At 59.3% G+C, this 13,551-nt stretch overlaps 2 protein-coding genes across 4 annotated transcripts in view; both read right to left on the bottom strand.

Moving 5' to 3' along the window:
• The window catches only part of HDAC7 (histone deacetylase 7), a 35,762-nt gene extending 22,981 nt beyond the window's left edge, over window positions 1-12,781 (bottom strand). The window contains exon 1 of one of the 3 annotated variants that reach the window (XM_025882724.2): window positions 12,642-12,781. In XM_025882724.2, coding sequence (XP_025738509.1) covers window positions 12,642-12,660 — 19 coding nt within the window. In that variant the 5' untranslated portion in view covers window positions 12,661-12,781. Of the gene's footprint in view, window positions 1-2,522; window positions 2,790-12,641 lie in introns of those variants that run through there. The other 2 variants (XM_025882723.2, XM_025882725.2) reach the window with 2 other exon arrangements.
• Window positions 4,208-11,899, bottom strand: LOC141370747 (uncharacterized). Its single transcript, XM_073881859.1, has 5 exons — window positions 11,858-11,899; window positions 9,347-9,404; window positions 7,195-8,000; window positions 6,484-6,717; window positions 4,208-4,722 (listed from the first exon to the last, which is right to left on the bottom strand). The coding sequence occupies exons 1-5, from the start codon at window positions 11,897-11,899 to the stop codon at window positions 4,573-4,575; spliced, it is 1,290 nt and encodes a 429-aa protein (XP_073737960.1). The 3' UTR covers window positions 4,208-4,572.
• Window positions 12,782-13,551: the final 770 nt, after the last annotated feature.

The following is a 13,551-nucleotide window of genomic DNA, read 5'->3' as shown; positions in this document are numbered from 1 at the left end:
CAAGAGGAGGCAAGAGCGAGGGAAAGGGGCTAGGTCACGGTCCCCCAGCGGGGGAGCCGCCTGGCCAGGCCAGGGCAGGGGAAGGCCAAGAAGGCAATCCCAAATGCAGGCATCCAGTACTCCCATGTGAGGTCACGGCTCCAGGCCTTGAAGACATGGGCGTATGAACGAAATCGCTTCTCACTTTCAACGAGTTTCACATAGAGCCCACAATTTTTTTAAAAAATTAAAAAGTAGACGACTTGCAGATACTAAAAAGTTCAGAGTCTCGAAAAGTGTAAGACAAAAACTTCCTCAGTCATCCAACTCCCAAGAACTTCCCTAGAATCAACCCTTTTTCTAACGGTTTCTTATCTCTCCCTCACCTTCCAGAAATTCTCTTGCTCATTATTAATTCTATTGCTCATTATCTTGGCACAAAGCTGCTTATTGCTCAGATTTCTCCAGAACCCAGGGGGCTGCAAGCTGGCTAGAAACTCCTGCCACACAGAGTAATGGAAGCGAGGGTCCACAGCATAGAGGACGTTGGCTTTGAGGTCAGACGGACGTGGGTTCAAACTCTGGCTCCCCTGGTGACCCACAGGGAGAGCCAGGGACACAGTGTAACCTAGTCAAGCCTTGGCTGCCCCAAGGGGCAAGAATAACATGCACTTGGAAGAGGTCATCTGAGATTAGCAACGCTGTGAGTGAAGCTCCTAGCACACGGTAGGTGCTCCCTCAATAGTCTGCATTACTACCATTTGTCCCTGAACTGGGCTGCGGCCTCCCTTCTGGCATACGCATTTCAGCGTCTGGTCCCAGCTGCACCCTCTCCTCTTCTGCCCCAGTGCATTTTCTCCCCGATGCATTCCCTGCCCCACCTCTTATGACGGTACTCCCTCCCTTTCTCTTCCATGGGAACTTTTGTAAACAAACACTTCACTGTGGGCCAGTTGTTCTGAGTGCCTTACATGTGCTAAGTCATCTCACCCTCACCAGAAGAGGCAGTTAGTTTTTATCCCCATTACATAGATCTGTAGACTGAGGCCCAGCGGGATTAAATAACTTGTCTCAAGTCCCATAACGTGGGAGTGGCTCAGCTGGGACTTGAGCCAGGCACCCGGGCTCCAGAATCCATGTTCTCAACCAATACCCTCCCCGGCTCCTCCCAGGCGCGTCTGCTCCCACAGGCCGGCAGGTAGGGAGCAAATGCAGGACTTGGCTCAGCACAGGGAAAGATGGAAAGAGCACACAGCCCCGCAGAGACCAGTCCCAGCGGCAGATGCCAGGCCTGCTGGAGGTTAGAGAGCAAAAGCTGCCTATTTCATCTCCGGGTCCCCAGGAAGACTGTCCTGAAGAATCACTTATGGACAGCAACTGCTGACTTCGAAGATCCCAAGCAATGATTTCAGACTGCATGTGGGAGCAAGGGGCTGGTGACAGGTTGCAGTCTTGGAAGAGCATCGGCTTCATTCTCCCTGCTCTCCACTGCCTGCTACGTCCCCTCTCTAGAAGCTCCCAAGTCCCTCTGAGACTCTCATTAGCGTCCCAAAGCAAGCTGGGCTGCTCGCAGGCAGAGGGGCTAGCTGCCCTTGGGGCAGAGGCCTGCCTCACAGGTGAGTGGCCTGGGCCACGGCCACCCAGACAAAGGCCCCCTGTCAGCCCAAGTTCGGGGGGGGGGGGGGGGGGGGGGGGGGGGGGGGGGAGCAGCGAGGGGACTGAAGCCCTGCAGCTCGCACAGCCTGGATGGGAGGCCACAGGCCGGCCCTCCGCCCCTGCGGTGAGCATGCCCCTTGCCCCTTGCCTGGGGCCCTAGGGCAGCTATTTTTAGCTCTTGACACCTGGGTATTTTGCAGCCGCAGGATGTCCGGTTTGGAGTCTCTTTCTGGGAATCCCACATGCGGCTGTTGTAAACAGCCCCACGCAGCGGTGGCCCGAGCTGGGGGCCGGCACCCCTCCTTCTGCTGTTTGAGATGAATCAAACAGGAAGCAGACGTAACCATGGCAGCGGCAGCTCGCGCTCCCTGGGGGTGGGAAAGCGTCCTTCCTGGCTCCTTGCCCCCCCCCCCCCCCGGCCCCCCCCCCCCCCCCCCCCCCCCCCGCCCCCGGCCCCCCCCCCCCGCCCCGGACCCCCCGGACGCTGAGGCCCAGGGAACCAAGCCATCCCGAGTCGTGTGCAGCTGTCGGTGCCTGGGACTGGCACTCTCGGCGGAGCCTCGCCATCCTCTGGCAAAGAGAAACAGGGGCTCGTCCAAGCCCTGCCCACCTCCGGGGGCCTCCCAGACCACCACTCCGTCTTCCCTGCCTGTCCTCGGTAGAGGTGCAAAGGGGCAGGCAGAGAGCCTCTTGCTCAGGGTGGCTGGCCTCAGAGAGCCTGCATCCACTTCCTGTCACCCACCACCCTCTCCGGACAGCCAGGCCGGCCCTGAGCGCTAGGGAATTCCTGAGCCGGCACGTTTCCCCCCCAACTCCCAGCCCCCTGGTCAGACTGCCCCAGGGTTTCTCAGGTCCTGAAAGCCCTCAAAGGCTAAGAGCCCACTTACCCTCACTCCCCTGCTCCAGGAGCTCCAATCCCTGAGATAGGAAGTTCACCATGGTATCTAACCACCATCTTTCCTATCGTAAGCAAAACATCCTGAGCAGTCAAGATGGGGGCCCCATCTGTAATGGGGGGAGAGGAGTGGAGGTTCCGTCAGCTTCTGCCTTTGTCTCTCCCCTCCCCCAGCCCCTGCTGCCCCACTTAGACCAGCTGCTCCCTCTTAGCAGCCAGCCCCAGACAGTCTTTCTCAAGGGCCAGCGCTTGCCCCAACAGGAAGCACAGTCCCCGCCCCGGGGCTGCCTCTCCGAGCCGCTCCTTCTCCCCTCCAAGGTCTCATATCCCTTCCCTCGCACTGCTCCTTGTTCCCTCGGCTTCTGGGCCCCCCCTTAGCCAGGTCCTGCCTCCCACGTCCCCCAATCCCGCTCGCCCCCCACCCTCTGCCAACCGCATGAGCCACAAGATGTGCCTTCCCTGGCTCCTCCCACCTGTACCACCGGGAGGCCACTCAGCCCACTCCAGAGACTTGCCAGGGAGAAGTTCAAGCCATCAGATTAGTACTATTAATAATTAGTAACTTATAATTATTAACGAATGAGATTAGTGACAATCCACAACTCTGTACCAAATGCCCACTGTGTGCCTGTTACCGTGCGAAGCATCTTACTCGCACTCTCTCACTTGGTCCTCGTCCTCGCAAAAACCCTGTCTGGTAGATGCTCCAAGCATCCTCCTTATACAAAGGGAGAAACTGAGGTGTGGGGTTTTTAAGAAGCTTGCAGAGGCCACACAGCTCGTAAGTGGGCTCCTGGGGCCCCAGGACCTAAGCTCATAATCGTGACCCTGGCACCCAGGTCCGCCCACCTCCCCAGGTGGTGAGGTGGGGTCACCGAGGGGCCAGAGGACACAGTGAATCTCAGCATCTGAAGGCCTGGGTGTGCCCCCCAAAGGCGGTGTGTTCCCACAGCGCGCTAGTATTCCACCCAGAAAACATCCACGGCAACAAAAATAACAGCAGAGATAGTCATCTCCGCCTGTGTCCTTCACAGGCCTTTTGTCTCCAGGAGGCACTCCCAAACCCATCTTCACTTCCTTTTTCATCTTCTGTTTTCCCTGTTTTTTAAACATACATGTTACTATTTCATTGTTTCCTGTAAGCAGGCTCCAGCAGGATATAAGCAAACAAGCAACCCTCCCAGGGCTGCCAGGGAGGATCAGATGCTGTGTGCAGGCATTCTGGAAACTGTCAAGCACTGGAGAAAATGCAGGTTGCATAACCAGAGCAAGTCACCCATGGAGCAGCTACTTGGGAGTGAATTCCCTTGGGAAGAGAAGCTCGCACTCCCTCCCTCTCCCCCCCCCCCCAACTCCTTCTCTCTCCCCAGGACTCAGACACACAGGCAGATCTTGGGCAGGTGGAAGAGACGGAGGCACCCCCCAGTGCAGAACAGAGCACCCTCCTTGAGGGCAGACTCCTGGGGACCAGGAACACAGCCAAAGACCATCAGTGCCCTTGGAGCTGGGGCAGGGGAAGGCAGAGGCCACTGTGGAGACCAGGGCCTGCTCCCAGGCCTGGGGGCATCACAGATAGAGGAGGCCATCACAGATACAGGAGGCCATTAATAGCAATAAGCTATGAATGCTGGCACTCACGGGGTGCCACATTAATATTAATGACAGTAAGTACCCAGAGATCCCCATCCCATTTGTGCCTGGGCATCCCCCTCATTTTGCCTATTATTTTTGGAAGATGGCAGAGGTCTGCTAGGCAGATTCTCCCGGTGACAGGATTCCCTTCTGCGGCCAGGGTTCTGCGGCTGCCCTTGGGATTTGGTGGGCCAGGGTTTTTCCGGACCACAAACGCAGCCAGCGTGTTCGCACAGCCTTCAGGGAACTCAGTAAACAGACGCATGGTCCCGGGTACTGATTTGGACAAACCAGCTGGGAAGGACGATCTCTGACCAAGTGGGAATTCGATGAGATTAAAATTTACTGTTGTGGAAGGTGGCAAGCACTGAAAAACCAGCATGTGCAGTGTAATCTCATTTTCATAAAAACTATGACCTAGAAAGGCATGTCGGGAAACAGGGAGATGCGAAGAGGTATTGTGGCAGTGGCCTCTGACCGCTGGGAGTGGAATGCTTCTCAATTTTTGAATTTTTGCTTGTCTGTGCTGTCTGATCATCTACAATGCACAAGAACTGCCTCTGTAATAATAAAACAGAATACATATGTATATGTACACACACACACACACACACACACACACACACACACACACCCCACGGATAAAGATGTCACAATGGGCCGTGAAGTCAAGGTTCAGCTTCTGGTTCCCACGAGAACTAAGACAGCAGGCTTTCGTGGACTCCATGCACCGTATTCTTGGATGCTGACAGCCTCTGAGGTTCTGCGTTATTTACAACCTCGCAACCCCTGCCTCTCCTCAATCACACAGAGGGCCTAGCACAGGGCTGGGCACCACATCAGGACTGACTTAATGAATGCCTGTAGGCTGAATAATGGTCATTTCCTGAAAGAAATGCCTCCTGCCTCTTCCAGGGCCACAGTGCTGGGAATACTCACTGCTGACATCACTGACCTTCCCAGCCCTCCTCTGCCTTATGCTCCTCTTAAGAGCTGCCAGGGAGGGGCTAAAATAAAGGTCACCCCAGCAGATACTGGTAAGGTATCCCACATGAGGCCCATCAGGGCGGCCCCATCCCAGACCCTTCCCCAGTGCCAGCTGGCTGGGAGGCCCCGAGGTCGGCTGGCAGCCTGCCTCGCTGGGGGAGCCCGGGGGCAGCAGACTACAAGAGAGAAGAAGGGGTCCACCCTGTGACTTCTGGCTGCAGACTCCTGCTATCCCAGGCCCTTATGGGTGGAGGAATCTGGAACAGTGAATTTGGCCTGGTTTTGTCTGTGAACTGGGGCTGGGCCCAGTTTCTGTTCTTCGTGTCTTCAACGGTCCCTATCCCTGACCTTCAAAAATATGAACAATAACATCGATAATCATGAATATTCTGTGTGCACCGGCTTCATGCCAGGCTTGGCGCTGACATTATTTACTTTCATCTTTATAGCAGCTCCATGGGGCTGAAACTGTTGTTCTCTTTGGGTTACAGACATGGAGAAACTGAGGCACCGAGCGCCACGTGCCCGAGGTTACACTTAGCTGTCTGGGAGAGAAATGGGGACTCTGCCAAGGCCATCCCATCCCTCCCTCTGTGTCCTTACTGGAAGGCTCTGATGCCCGGCTTTGCAAGGGGCACAGGAGGGTCCAAAGGTGATAATTAACATCTGTAGGGTGCTTTAGAGTCCACCCCGTGTTTGTCTCCGCATCTGAGAAAATTCCCACTTGAAAGACTGGGAAACCAAGACTCAGGGCCCTTCCGCGGCTTCACACAGGGCCACCCGGAATCCAAGCCAGGTGTCTGGCCTCAGAAGGGTACGTTTCTTCTCACCCCCCCCCCATCCTACAATCCCGGTGGCCCAACTCTCCAGACGGCCCTCAAGGCCTGGAAGGGGGATGCACATCCTCTAGAACCACAGCGACGAGGCTGCTCTCAGCCCCTCGCCCCGGTGGGGGTGGGGGTGCAGTGCCGGCACCTCCTCAGCGTCTCCACCGTGACTCACTCCTGGGACCCAGGGGAAACACAGCCCTGCGCGGCGGGCAAACATTGCCCGCCTCCTGCCCCGCCTCCAGCTCCCCGCCTCCACATTTGCTAACCGAAACCCGGCTGCTGCTATTTTTAACCCTCCAGCTCCCCCTCGCTGGGGGCTCCCCCCTGCACCCCACCCCCACCCCCTGCCCCAACCGGGTGCCACCAGCCTGTCATTCTGAGAGCAGTTCTCCAACCTGAACGCCCCGGCGGCGCAGCGGATGCCCGGGCAGCTTTGTGGGGCAAACAAAACAGGACGGTTACAGCCCAGTTGCCGAATTCCCCCACCCCGGACTCTTTCCGAACCTGCGGCTCCCAGCCGGCCCCGCCTTTCCCAGCCTTCCTGGGAGCTGGAGAGGAGGCAGGAATGAGACTTCCTGGGCTGGGAGTGACAGCAGGAGCCAGCGCTGGGCTCCTTGGAACGGGCTCTGCAGGGAGCTGGGCTGTACTCCTGAGCGGGAATGGGGTAGCCCTCGCTCTTCCCAGGGCAGAGGCTCTCCCTGCAGGCCCAAGGTCTCTGACCACCAGGGTTTCCAATCCCTGCAGGCAACATGGGGGAAAATAGGAAGTGGGAAGGAGGCGGGGTAGGGATGGTGAGATTAGCCCTGTGCCCTCCTTACTAAAAGTCCCCTCCCCATCCTACCGCAGGGGTTATGGAGGGGCTGGGATTAAGCTTGGGAGTGGAGTCCAGGGGGCTTGGGCACTGAGCAGCCTAAAGGAGGCCCCGGGTAGAATGCCAGCAGAGGCAGTAGGGGGAGGGGGCAGAAGAGGGCTCTTCTCGTACTTGGGGGGGCTCCCCTGATGCTTCGGTCTCTAAGGAAAGGGCTGCAGCTCCCCGCAGCCTCAGCTCTATGTCCCCCAGGGAACACACCCCCCTCTCCCCCACTGCAGAAGAGGTTGGAGGTGAGAGGGTCTGAGGGCTCCTTGCCCGATGTGAAAGTTAGCCTCCTGAGAGGCAGAAGGGGTAGGACTGCAGGGGGACTAGCTGACGTCTGCCCCCTGGGCTGCGAGGCTCACCCAGTTTGGGAAGCAGACTGCAAGGGCCCAGGAGAGGCTCTGGGGCACCCAGCCAAAGGACTCCTTCACGCCTTCTCTCCTGCTGGGACCCCAGATCCGCCGGCCTCGGCTCTCTCCTTTGCCAGGTCTTCTCCGGCTCCTGCCCCAGAGCCTCTCTCTGGTCTGTCCTCTCTTCCAGGGCCAGGTCCTCTCTAAGTCTTGACCCTGTCCCCAGTGGTTCCTGAGCCAGGCAAATAAATCCCCCGTGGCTACCGAGGCAGCCAGGCTGGACCCAGAGAGGAGGGACTTGGCACAGGAGTTCCCAGGTGGGGAGATGAGGAGGAAGGGGATGAGGCGGGAGGAAGGTGAGGCTGGAGCGGCAGGAATGGGGTGGTGCTTGAGAGCTGCTGGGGAGAGGCTGCTGCCTTCCCCACACCATGCCTGCGTCGGGCCCGGGCTCAGCCTGGCACGGGGAAAAGGTTGCCGCTCCTCAGAGCAACGGAGCAGCCTCAGTTTCAGCCCTGTCCAGCTCCCCTTTCTCCTCTCCCCTTCAGCCAACCTCAGGGGGGCCTGCTTGGGGAGCAGAGACCCTGCTACCTGCCGTGCCAGGAGAAAGGCTCCAGTCCTCAGCCAGCACTCAGCCCAGGGCCCCCACCGGGAGCCAGGCAGTTCCCAAGCACGCTCAGAAGCGCTGAGGGCCCACTTCTGGTCTGGGGAGGTGAGAGAAGGCAGCAATGTCACCTTCTCAAGCAGGCCTCCCCCTGGCCACCCTATCGAAGGAAGTCCGACCTTGCTATTCTCTATTGCTGCACCCAGTTCATTTCCTCCTTAGGGCTTATCACAGTGTGTAACTAGATATATACACTCATTTCTTTACTTGCCTACTTGTTTCTGTCTCCTCCACTAAAGTGGAAGTTCCCTGAGGTCAGAAGCTCTGCCTATGGGTTCACTGCGTATCTGTGCCTGGTGCCTGGCACACGGCAGGGCCAGTAAGCCTCCAATGAATGGATGACTAGCTGAATGACCGGCTCAGTAAATGGGGCCTCCCGGCTGCCAACATCACCTTTACGGTAGATGCTCAACAGTTCCAGGATTTCCTCAGGGGGGAGAAAGCAAGGATGTAACAGGAAGAGCAAGGTCAGGAAGCCTGGCACCCCGGGGGGAAAGGTCAAGGCCCAGTTAGTGTATACAGCAGCCCCATCTGGCCCAGTGTGGACACGTGTACACATGCACACAGAGACGGTGCTTGGGCAGGCCCAGGACTGGTCTTGAGAGGGTTGAGTTCTCCTAGATCTTCCTCTTCATAGCCCTGTGTCCTTGGACAAACCACACACCTTTATGGGTCTCAGTCTTCTCAAAAGAAAAAAACGAAAAGACTGGCCCCGATCAGTGGTCCTCAAACACGGCTTTGCACCAGAATCACCTGAAGCATGTATTATAATCCAGATTCCTAGGCCCCAACCCTGCAGATTCTGAGTTGGTCTGGAATGGGGCCCAAGGATCTTTATTTTTAACACCCTCCCAGGTGAAGCAAATGGTGCAGGAACTGGCACTGGAAGACAGTGCTTTTCAGCAAACATCTGGACTTCTATTAAAAAGCCACTCTTGGGGCGCCTGGGTGGCTCAGTCGTCAAGCGTCTGCCTTCGGCTCCGGTCATGATCCCAGGGTCCTGGGATCCAGCCCCGCATCAGGCTCCCTGCTTGGAGAGCCTGCTTCTCCCTCTCCCACTCCCCCTGCTTGTGTTCCCTCTCTCGCTGTGTCTCTCTCTGTCAAATAAATAAAAAATTAAAAAAAAAAAAAGCCACTCTTACACAGGTATACGTTCTCCCAAAACATGTCCATATATCCCACACAGAGCAATAAACTGCAAAGGTACACAACGATACGGGTGTTGTACATCTGTAGCACACGTGTGCATACTCTCCAAACACCCAACACAGAGCCACCACACGGGTCACAAATTGCCACGGAAACACCACATGTACATACAGAGCCCAGGAGGCACACAAACAGACCCCCGCCACAAACCCAGGGTGCACACACACTCATCACATGGTGACCCCCGCTAAACAGACGCTCCCCTGAATTTATTTTGCCTCTGGGAACTGGTCCAGGACCAAAGGTGCTATGCTCTGCTGATGAAAACATCCCTCCCGCCTCCGCCACCCCCACCCAGCCCCCGTGCGCCAGGCAGCAGGCTGTCCACCTTCCCCTGGTAGAGGGCGGGCTGCTGGAGGACGACAGTGGAGAGATGGAATGAGGGGAGGTAGAGTCCTCCCCAAAGTCCAGCAGACCCTCCTCTTCCCCTGCCCGCCCCCCACCCCCCACCCAGGAGATTCGAGAGGGCCTACACCCAGGTACCACCCCCATCAGTACTCGCTCAAACCACTTGCCTGGATTCCCAGGCCCTGGTCCTCAGGAGCCAAAAGGGCTAGGGAGGTGGCCCGATCTAAGGACTCCTCCTAATACTTAGGCTTCTAAGGAAAGGGCTGTCTGGGGGCACCTTCCTGCAGCCCGAAGGCCAGGGTCCCCCGGGGAAGGTTACCACAGAAACAGGGGGGAAATAGCACAGGGAAACACAATAGCCGGCAGGGTCACCTGCTGACCAGGCTTCCTGCTGTGTTGCCCACCACTACCCCCCCACACACACACACACACCATCTCGTTGCCCTGGTGGCCTCCTTCTCTGGCCTCAGCTTGGGCCTCCTCACTGGTGCTCTTCCTCCTGCCTCCCCTGGCTTGGGGGAAGCAGCCTTAGACAGAAAGTGCCCCTCTGTGGTTCTAAACAACATCAGGGATGGCCCAGAGCTGAGCCCCCCACTCCTAATCCTACCAACGCCCCCACCACAGGAAATCAAAGCTTCCTGCCCCAGAGGAAGTGCCCCATCTAGTGAACAAATCCAACACACACAAATGCATAGTCCTGGACAGATGCCCTTCCCCCCAGCTCCCAGGCCTTACTCTGGCCCCTGCTTCTAGCAATACCTCCCGGCCAGTCTTAAGTCTGACTAAGGACAGGCCAGAGCCAACGTGCGAAAGGTGGGCATGGGCAGGACCTCAGCCACGCCAGAGGAGGGGAAGGCCAGGGGAATGGGCACCAGCAGAGTTAGAGGGTCTGGTTCTGGCCCCACTCAGCCTACCATTCCCTGGCTGGGTGACCCTGAACCTTGCCTCAGCTCATCTTCTTTCGGGCCCCCGCAACTTCAAAATTACTAGCTCTTAATGAAAGGCCCGGAGAAAGACAACAGGAGGCTGGGGTTACGCCAGCTTCTGCCTTCCAGGTCCTTGGGCCAGCATGCCTACAACTATAGGAGGGTCCCCACCCCCATCACACATGCGTTCATCACTCCCAAGTGTTTTAAATGAGGACTGGGGAGAGAATGGAGAAAGAAAGAGTTCCAAACGCTCATTCCCAGAAGCCATCACGGACGAAAGCTGGGGTCTGTCCAGCATCCCTGAAGGAAGTTAGGGGCAGCATGATAGCCCCTACAGTGGACGCCGGTCCATTTCTTTCGAGTCAACCTCTCTTCCTCTGTGCTCTGGGAAGTGCACCTGAAATGTTGTCCCCATTTTATTGAGGGGGAAACTGAGCTTCAGTGTCAAAGCAGAGTGACCAGTTTAGATTCTTGGGAAGGTCAATGCAAGACCCAAATGCAACCTTGCCAGCCTCAGGATCCCAGCTCAAGACCAAGTGGCCAGAGAGACACCCACCCAGGGGCCGAAGCTAAGAACACAGAGGCCTCAGGAGAACACTGCCCCAGGGCCATTCTACATGTAACGCCAAGAGGCAGCTCTGAGCCTGTCCCTCCTGGGTGGAGGAACATCAGGGGACTAAAGGCAGGGAAGGAGGCCTGGTATGTCGTCCAGAGCCGGTTCCAGTCTAGGTTCACCGGGTACAACACAGTGACTGCTTTGTACCTTAGTTTCCCTCTAAAGTGACTACAGAAGAAGAAGAAAATCACTTACAAACTGAGGTGGATAGAGGGAACACAGAGCAGAGAGTAAGGAGGATGAGCTGATAAGCAATGAGGAGCTGAGAGTGGTTTGCAGAAGCCAGAAAAGGAGCCTGGGAAGTGTAAGAGGGCTGGGGTGAGGAGTGAGAAGTGTGTGTGGCAGCCAAACCACTTTAGGGACCTGGCCGATGGGGTCCTTGTTGGGGAGATATGGGCTGCCAAAGTACCCCTTTAGGGGGTAGGGAACTGAGTCACAGTCTCCTTTCCTTCAGCCCAGTGGCTGGGCAGTGGTCTTGAGGAAGGTCCCCATGGGTCCTGCTGCAAGTCTCGGAAACAGGCTGATGAGTCCAGATGTTGAGGGCCAATGTCTCATTCTCAACCTAAAAACTGGCAGGCAGAGCTGGGCCTCAAGCAGATGTTGACTCTGGGTGTGGGGAGGGATGGGCAGCAGCAAGACAGCCAGTGTCCAGATGCTGCAGGAGGCCTCGGTATGCAGGACAGCCAGCAGAGACAAGGGGATGGCCAGGACGGTGGTGGGGGTGGGGTGGGTAGGAGGGTAGCAGCGGTGGCTGGAGAGGTCAGATCCGAATGGGTAGCCAGAGAGAAGGAAATGGGGCTGGGGGAACTGGGTGGCCTGCAAGTTCCAGAGGGCTCTCTCCTAGCCCTGTACAGGCCTAGGAACTCAGGGCATCAGAGCCCGGCCCAGCTGCCGGATTCGCCCCCTGCTCACATTGCCCAGCACCAACAGACCCGAGGCCTGGGGGGCGCACATCCCGTCCCCCACCCCTCAGTACACAGTCTTGCGGTCCCCACCCTCCCGCGCCGCTGCCCGCACCTCAGCAGTTCACTTGGGCACAGGTGTCTCTTCGTCCTGATGGGTGAGCGAGGGCGGGGGACGGTCCTCAGAGAAACCTCACGGTCCGGGACCCTCCCTCCAGGGGATCACTTCCCGCCCCCCCCCCCCATGCCGAGGGGTCGGAGTTCGGCCCTCCCGGGACCCGCGGGATGGGGGCGCTGATGTCCAGCGCCAAGAGGCCGGCCCCAACTCAGCGGGTCCTGCCCTTTGCCCTCGCGCTTCCAAACCTTCCGCCCCGGAGCACCGCCCCCTCCCGGGCCCCGCGGCGGCCGTCCCTCCCTCCCGGGTCCGCCGGTCGGTCCTCCCCGGGCTTGGGGGTGATGGGACGCCCCGGCCTGCGCGCCAGCGGCCCGGGGCCTCCAACTCCCTCCCTCGGGCCTGTCGCTGCCCCGGGGCGGGCGGATGTGGGCGCCCCGCGGGAGGCCCGAGCCCTCCGGCCCCGGAACCGGCCCCGAGCGGGGGCCCTGCCAGAGACCCCCCGCACCCCCCGCGGAGCCGGGCGGGGCGGGCGCGGTCGGGGGGCGCCCTCCAGGCCGGGCCCGCGGGCCGCGCGGAGCCCGAGCCGGAGCCGGAGCCGAGCCCGAGCCCGGGCGGGCGGCGCTGGGTGCCGCGCGCGGGGCGGGGCGGGCGGGGCGGGGGGCGGCAGCCCAGTACTCACCAGCGCCGGGGCTGTGCATCCAGGGGCCGGGGCCCTCAGAGCGGGGGGCTCATGGCGGGGCGGGGGGGCTGGGGCGCCGGCCTCACATCCCCCCAGTCGCCGGCGGCTGCAGAGCGACTGAGAGACGGCGAGAGGAAGGGAGGGGGCCGGGAGGGGGAGGGCCCTGGCAGCCCGGCCGGCCGGGTAGGATGACAATGGAAGGAAATGCTTTATCTGAGTCTGAGAGCGGGCCAAGGGGGAGGGGAGGGAGGGGGCAGGCGCTCGCGGCCCGGGGACACACCACCGCGGCAGACACTGCCCGGCGCGGCGCACGGGCGGCCAGCGGACACCCCGCGCGGCCCGGGAGGCAGCGCCGAGCCCGGAACGCGGGACGCGGCCCCGACCCGCGCGCGGCCGCCGCGCTGCCGCCCAGCCCGAGGCGCGGCGCGCCGACCGGCGCACAATTCCCGGAAACCCCGATACCTGAGCGCACGCAGCCTTGCACACACAGCGTACACGAGCGCACAGCCCTGTTTACACAGGGGCAGAATCGTTCACACAGACACACTTCTGGGAGGGACCCCCGCGCTGGCAAGGGCGTGCACGTACAGCCCACCGGCCAACAGCCGCACATAGGGACATGGGACACTCGTGGAGTCCCAAGTCCCGGGCAAGGAATCCCAGACGGACACCCCCGCCGCGCCCCCCCCCCGCATACCCCTCACCAACACGACTTGCCTGAGGAAAGTTCCAGGATCTGATTTGAATCACCGCCCAGCCCTCCCCCCTGCCCCCCCCCACGCCTGCTGAGGGGAACAGAAGGGTCCAGCCTGTTCCTATTAAAAGAAAAAGGGGGTGGGGGTGGTGCTGATTTTGAAAGTTTTCTTTTTTTAAAGAAATTTCTCAAGGGATTTCCTTCCCTCCTCTCCTC

Source organism: Callorhinus ursinus, unplaced genomic scaffold (assembly GCF_003265705.2).
Source record: "Callorhinus ursinus isolate GAN/ISIS: 27379988/994484 unplaced genomic scaffold, GSC_fseal_2.0 scaffold44, whole genome shotgun sequence".
In the NCBI taxonomy this organism is placed as follows: Eukaryota; Metazoa; Chordata; class Mammalia; order Carnivora; family Otariidae; genus Callorhinus; species Callorhinus ursinus.
This window is presented reverse-complemented; position numbering and strand designations above follow the sequence as displayed.